An 8096-nucleotide genomic window follows, 5' to 3' on the forward strand; every position below is an offset into this window, starting at 1 on the left:
CTCATACTGCATGATGGAAGAGATAGGGAAGGGTTGATCAGAACTTAGCTCTAGAGACTAAACATGGGTTCCACCACTTCAAGCCTCCAATAAGCAAAGTGGTGGTATTGCACCAGTTGATGAGAGTCATCTACCACCTAGTACTTCCTGGTAACATATAGGGGTGCCATTCTTCCATGTGGTGTGGGCACCACACCTCGACCCCTGCTTACGTTGGTTCACACCTGGGTGGTCACCCACCATGTACTTGTGCATGGAGGTTATATCTAGGATTACTAACAGTCCCACCATTGTTGAAGGTGCAAGCAAAGGATTGGCTGTCACAGACCATCTGGACCTCTCCGAAATTGGAACCACTTGACTTGAGTGTCACCCGAATATCAGTTGCGTCAGCATTTTAGACTCCCAGGTAGCAAGTACAGCTTGTCTGGCATATCTGAGAGAATGTCTGTGACAACCTGAAGGACCAAATATAATATATATTACACGTATATACATGTGGCGGGTTAATTGTAGAAATGTATCATATATGTACTAATTCATATACTATATACCGTAGAGTCCCAATTATCTCAGGTAATGTTGACTGAGGGAACCTCAGATAACATGCAAGGTTTGGTAAATTATTAAATAAACTGGATTTCAGTACATTATCGTGATGATGTACACTTTTTTTAGGTTAGACCTACTTATTGAACATAATGACTTAAATTGTACAATAAAACAGTTTTAATTTTATTTACAACTGTTTTGTTACAAAAATTAAAAAATAATAGTACATGTATAAAAATTAAGTCATAAACTAGAAAAATGTCCCTTACACTCATTAGCACTACATCTTAATATCATATAAAAACTTCCTTAATGGGTTTCTGTTTCATAGAAGCCCCTTGCTTTTTAGATGCTGTGTTTTGTAGGTGCCTAAGTAACAAAATATGATGTGATATCCTCCTTCTGTACAATATAACATAAAGCTGACTCAATTAGACCTTCCCTGTGTGTCTTTTTTTTTGTAGTTTCAGTGCACTCTTCATCATCTTCACTTTCATCTTTGTATTCAACAAGCTTTACAATCATGTCATCAGTCATTTCCAGCTGTTCACCAGAATTCATCCACTCTTTAATATCCTCTGTAGTAAGAGTGTCTGAAACAGGACAGTTATTGACTAGTTCTAAAAGGGTTTCCTCAGCTCTTTCATTTTCATTTGCCATCTCTTTCTTGTTGGCCTCATTTTGGGAGCATAAAATAATTTTCCAGGATTTAATAAGAGTATATGTTTTAACATCATTCCATGCTTCTGCCAACCAGTAAATAATATCCTTGATGTTTATTTTTTTTAAGATTCTCAACAACACTGTTCCCTGTTTCAAGATTTTGTAGCAGATGTTTTAAGAGATGTTACTTGCAGTTGCATTTCAAGTTCTCCAAAACACCTTGATCTAGAGGTTGAAGAAGGGATGTCATATTAGGTGACAAAAACAGAGCTCTGTTTTTACCAAAAAACTAGTTCACTTTCATCTGGATGGGATGGGATGGAGCATTGTCTAAAATTAAGTGTTTTATGGAGAAGTTTCTTTTCATTCAAATATTCAAATGACTTTGTGATAGGGACAAATGCTTTGTGAAACCATCTTTTAAACAAACTTTGAATCTCTCCATGCATTTTTTTTTAAATTTGCATAGTTAACCGGCAAACATTTTACAATTTTTTTTTTTAAAGATCTGGGGGGGGTTCTTCGACTTTCCAATGAGAGTTGGTTTAAGTTTATACCCCCCCTCCCCTGATGAATTTGAACCTGCCAATACCGTAATTTCTCTCCTTGCTTTGTTTATAACTGGGAGCTGATTTTTCTTTTCTAGCTGCAAGTGTTTTGGATGGGAGCATTTTATAATTCATCACATCCATTTCATCACAATTGTAAATTTGATCCAAATTCAAATTTTCATCTTGAATAATTTTTGCTAATTTAGCAATAAATGTTGCTATTTTTTCTGTACTAGCTGATGCTTTTTCTCCGGTGATGTTCAGATTCCTAACTCCAAACCTTTTTTCCAACAATCCAACCAACCAATACTTGCGGTGAAGTGTTCTTCCCCCTCATTAAAATGCTTATTAAATTCTAAGGCTTTAGCTTGTAAAATCAGTCTGGAAATAGGGCTTCCTTTGTCTCTCATCTGTGTGAACCACAAAAAAAAAAGAGCTTCGGAAGTTTGTTCAAATTCTCCTTTCTTTATTGTTTTTCCATTCAAATTTTCTATCACATACCAGTGCCCTTTGTGAACACCATTTTTCAATTTCCACTCTCTTTCTCCTCCAGTTCCTTCACCAACACCTTAGTCGCTAGCCACTTTTTTATTGTTTCTCCTTCTGTGCACTCTTCATCAAGATCCATGCGTTTGATTGTATTCAACTTCATATCTGTAGACACAACAACACTTCCGTTTTCCACTCAGTGATTACACTAACCCTAATAACAGGTGAAACATGACTTAAAAAATTAGAGTAAAATTTTTAAATCTTTTTTATTAAATGTTTAAAATTAGAGAGTAAAAAGTTACAAAATCAACAAATGTAAACGATCAGCACAGATCAGCAGTCAACTGGTGTGAGTTCCCGCTATGTGCTGAACTGTGTACTCTGTCTTTGATAACAAAGCATGTACAATTTTTCGACAGTTCACCTCGGTTAATCAGGACTCTACTGTACTACTAATTCGTACGTTTATTGATTGTAACTACTGTCCAGGACTAAAGGAAAGTCTTTTACTTTTGTAAAGGGACTATAATGGTCTTAGACAGTTTTTAAACTCTTCAGTGGGACCAACTGATGTTATCAACAACAAATTCTAAATGGGAAGCATTTAGGGGAGAATTGTAAAAGCTGTTAGGCTTTTTATACCAACTAGGAGATATTGTTCAAGACTTAGACTCAAATGGATGTCAGATGAACTGATGAGACTAATGACAGAGAAGAAATATGCATGGAATGCCTATAAATTATCAAACAATACAGAACCTTCAATAGATATAAACTAGTCTGTGGTTAAGTCACCAAGAGGGCTAAACAAGCTAAGGCAGATAATGAGAAGCCTCTGGAAATGAATGCAAAGAAAAGTAGCAAAGACTTTATTATTTATGTAAAACACTAAGAGGAAGGGACCAGTCACATTGGTCCATAAGATATGTATGGATTATGGAATATGAATGCATGTTGTTGACAAACTGAATAGGTGTTTTGCCTCTATGTTTACACATGAATTTGTTTAGGGATGGGGATGCGAAAAGTGTATCAAATTCTAACATGGAGTTAAATGATTTTGTGATAACTGAAAAGAAAGTGGAAGAGAAACTGTTGAAACATCTGATAGGATCTATCCAATTATATTAAGAGAAACAACGAAACAGGTTGGCGCCTCCGTAGCCAGATTGGCAGGAGCAGCAGCGTGTAGCACACGCTTCTTGATTGGACTAGGATTCTAGCCTGTGACCACCAAATACGGAGGATGCAGAAAGGTCAGGGAATGACCACTGCATATCCCCAGAGCAATATGGCCTTAGTTGCTAATGCTCCTAAAAACCAAATAACAAACAAAACAGATAAGCAGGCCTTTGGCCATAATTATCAGTGCATCCTTGGATTCAGGGGACGTCCTTATAGATCGGAGAAGCAAATGTCTCTCTTATTCACAAGGAAGATTCAAAGGGTGATATGAATAATTCCAGGCCTGTTGGTTTAACTTCTGTTATAGGGGAAAATAATGGAGTCACTGGTTAAAGAAGTAATACATAACCATCTAGACAAGAATGCAGTCACAACATGGATTTGTTAAATGACAATCTTGTATGACCAATCTGATTGGATGCTGTGATGTAGTTGCAGAGTGATTGTATGTAAAAAAATAATTTTGGCATTGCACTAGATTTCAGAAAAGTTTAATGATGTACCACATAAAAAAGCTGTGTAGATTGGAGCAGTGTGGCATTATGGGTAATTTACTGCTATGATTAAAGGGGTAGTTGGGTGGGAAAGACAAAGGACCAAGTGATGACTAATGCTATTAATGGAGTTCCACAGGGTTTACTAGGCTCATTGTTGCTCTCAATATTTCTTAATAATATTGGTGAAAGCATATAGGCTCATCTGAGTCTGCAGACAATACAAAGGTTGGCAGGGTGGTCAAAGACAGTAATTAGGGAATGCTGCTACAACAAGATCTAGAAAAATGAGGCAGTTGAAGTTACTGCAACAAGATCTAATAAAAATGAAGTGGCAATTGAGTTTTAACAAATGCAGGGTACTGAAAATGAGTAGCAGTAATCCCAGAATAATATACCAACTATGTGATACCATACTGAGGGTAGTGGAAAAGACTTGGGGCCAATTGTGCAGTCAGATATATAGCTCTCTGACTAGTGAGACAGGCTTCTAGGACAGCTCATGGTGTTTTGTCAGCGTTTTGATATACAGAGATAAGGAGGCGATTATACCATTGCATAATGCAGTGGTTAAGCCACATCTTGAATAATGCATACAGCTCTGAAAGCTTCATTTTAGGAAGGACATGGATCTGTTGTAATAGGCGCAGAGAATTTCAACGAGATTAGTGAGGGGAACAAAGGGGTACCAAAAAAGATGTCAGTTCTGCTAATTGCCCTGTCTGGAAACTGGGCACCTGTGGGGTCTGACTGAGATGTTTAGGCTTTAAATGCATTGAGTAAGCTGAATGCTGATGGCATCTTTCCTCTTGCTCACACAGCACACACGAGGGGATATAAATTTAAATTTAGGAATGATGATTGTAGAAATTTACCTAAGGCAGTGGATAGTTGATTGTTTGAACATATTTCCACCTGGTGTTGTGAAATTGAGTAGTGTGAATAATTTGAAGGAAGAACTAGACAAATTTTTAGAAGGGATGGACAGATGATGCAGATAGGGTTTTTTTTTGTGATGCTGTATAAACTTACTTTCTAGCATCATTTGCTGCTACTTGATACTAATACTAATTCAGTAGTATTTAGCCTTCTCCATTGCATACTTGCCCTTAGAGTATCCCAGACCTGAACTTGGTTCTATAAAAGAAATAATTTCAACCAAGATTTTATGGTATCAACAATTCATTGTTAAAATCTTTGTAAAATCATAAGTATAAAAAGTTAGAATATATTTTTTTCACTCAGGCATTATGTTGAAGATGCCCAAATGGGCAAAGTATGCCTATTGTTTTTGTAATATTTACAATTTGACAAAGGATTTGACACAATTGTTGGTGTCCATAAATGTGTTTTGGTTATATTCAGCATGTATTGAAAATGAAGCAGTATTTAACAGGCATGATTTTTAATTAATATTTGGATTTCAGATACTTATTATGTTTTTACTAAACCTATATTAAAGTTCAGGTAAGCCTTCATGGTCAGTCGCATTCACACAAGTTTCTGCTTTGTTTACCACAGCAAGTTTACTTATTGCCCTGAGGCTGGAGATAATTTGATGCTAGCATAATCTCTTTCATAAGGAAAACTATTTCCTTTCCTGGTTATAATGTGAGATAGCTTGCATGCAAACTGCTAAACGAAATGTTACGAAGTCAGAGAAAACTGAAAAGCCAATGGTAATTATAAAATAGAATCATTATACATTTGTATTCTATTCTGTAATTATTGCCAGATTTTTTTCAGTATAATTTTTTTTGTTTTTTATCTGTTGAGTCAGCATTAATTTAAGAAATTGCTCACATCTTTTCATTCTTTAAATTGAATGCAATTTATAAAATTTCTATTGGCACATTAAACAGTGACTTGTCTTTTCTGCTGGTTTTCTGTATACTTCACCTATCATTTGGTTGTCCGGGGGTGTAAACAAATTTTTTGCTTTTTATGTTACATTGTTCTTTCAATTTATTTTATAACCAAATAATATATGTTATGTAATGGGGAAAACACACACATGCACACACAAAACCAAAACAAACTTGTACTATTTATAAAATATGCTGTTTCATTTTTGTGCTAATGAAAGCTAGATATGTCTGGATGATTTATCATTCTTTGTCATTAGCTCCTTCAACCATTAATATTTGTGGGATAACCAAATTATTGCTGATGTTAAGCTTCCAGACGTTATCATATTGTCTGTACCTTCGTTGAAAGTGCTAATTAATAAAATGTTAGCTGTGCTTTCTTTCCTAATGCTGGCAGATTGCATCACATTCTGTGATTTAAGAAGGAATATGGAAAATTTTTAATTTCTGTCAGTGAGAGTAAATAGCAGTCCTATTATTGTGGAAATTGTAAATTTAGTGGAAACACTTATTGAAAAGACAGTCAGCAGAAATTGAATATCTGTATAATAGTAAATGAAATTAGTGTGGTAATGAGAGATTTTTTTTTCCTTCATATATTTCTCTTGAATAAAGTCAAGGATGTTTAGAGATATTCTCTGGACACCTTCCAGAAATGCCTGCAGAAAACCACAAAGAAAACAAAAAAGGTGTCTGCATGAATATAGTCTGAAAATAAACTGACTGACTGAAAGAACAGCATAATTTTATTAATTTGCCTAGTCCATATCAGAATTATTTTCTGCTAGATATTTAAGAAATTAACATACTATTTTAACAATTAAAAAGGTTCTACTTTCTCTACCCTTTTGTTATTTAAAAAAAATTTGTTTTTTAATTAAATGTTTTTGATACCAGTGACGTTTTATATATTTATTTATTTTTTTATTTATTCCCTCCAATAGGTAGTTCTGGAGACAGAAATAACAAATAAACCAGCATTAAGACTGTATGAAAATCTAGGTTTTGTTCGAGATAAGCGTCTTTTCCGATATTATTTGAATGGTGTTGATGCACTTCGATTAAAGTTGTGGTTAAGATGAAAGGATTGGCTTATGTCCTCATTGCACTCCCTTTTATTTCTGAACTTTCATATTAAATAGAAAAATATCCTGTGCATTACATGGGACTGTTGAATGTGTGTTTAAAGATTAGTGATACTTAAAACATGTTGTCATTTAGGGAACTGTACAGCTTTTTCATCATGATGCCTCAAGCCAAGCTGTAAATTGAATGCTGCAAGACCGAAGAACAGTAAGCTTCAAGCAAAGTGAATGAATTAATATAGTTATGTTATTTTGAAAAATACAGATAATATAATGTTTTGTGATTTTTTTTTTATTTTTTATTTTATTTTATTTTTTCCTCTCAACAGGTGAGGGAGATGAAATTTTAATGTACAGTTTGTGTGAAAATCAAAAACTTGTAAAATACTATACAAAAATGTTTGTTGTGACATTATGCTACTACCTTCAAAGTGTGTGAGTGAGAGAGAGAGAGAGAGAGAGAGAGAGAGAGAGAGAGAGAGAGAGATCTGAAATTACTGCAGACAATTTAATAGTTCCGATGTACATAACATGCTGTTTTGTTATGCTTTCAAAAGCATGAAACAGTAATTCTGCTATATTTGAACTAAAAGTTCATCACTAGTCTGCACAAGTAATAAACAAAATCCATTTAAATTTTGTTCTGAATCCTCTGGGTGAGAATTGGGGGAGCAGAAGGGTTCTCTTGTTTATTTAAAAAAATACTCTCTAATATAATAAGCAACATCTTGTCACAACCTAACATTTATGATTGTTAATTACACAATTACAAAATTGTGCAACATTTAGGATATCTTCAATAAAACTCACAGAATAATTTGCAGAATATAAATTGTGATAATTTAGAAAGTAAATTCATTTTATCGCTATCAGTAATGTGTTATAAATTTCAGCCAACAAATATAAATTTTAAAAATATTGAGTTACTTCAGCATAAAAACATTAATGAGAGAAGAAACAACTGAGTTGCTATTTCTCATTTTTATAATAGTGCAAATATCTTGAGGACATTTCAAGGGTGGCCTTCTCTCTTCACACCATTTAAATAGCTTACACATTTAAATAATACTGTAACTTGCCCTTATATCTGAATAAAATTTATGAAGCCATGTTATTTGGGCCAATTAAACTTTCCTTTAGCTTATGATATTTCACTTCATAATTTATAACAGTTGATAGTCATTTAGTGCTAGGTAAATTAGGATG

At 34.2% G+C, this 8096-nt stretch overlaps 1 protein-coding gene across 1 annotated transcript in view; it reads left to right on the forward strand.

Moving 5' to 3' along the window:
• The window catches only part of LOC150077075 (uncharacterized), an 85026-nt gene extending 77896 nt beyond the window's left edge, over nucleotides 1-7130 (forward strand). Inside the window, exon 4 of the mRNA XM_090386864.1 lies at nucleotides 6750-7130. Coding sequence (XP_090242990.1) covers nucleotides 6750-6887 — 138 coding nt within the window. The 3' untranslated portion in view covers nucleotides 6888-7130. The remainder of the gene's footprint in view (nucleotides 1-6749) is intronic.
• Nucleotides 7131-8096: the final 966 nt, after the last annotated feature.

The sequence above is a fragment of the Mastigoproctus giganteus genome, chromosome 12 (assembly GCF_048544385.1).
Source record: "Mastigoproctus giganteus isolate SK-2022 chromosome 12, ASM4854438v1, whole genome shotgun sequence".
Taxonomy (NCBI): Eukaryota; Metazoa; Arthropoda; class Arachnida; order Uropygi; family Thelyphonidae; genus Mastigoproctus; species Mastigoproctus giganteus.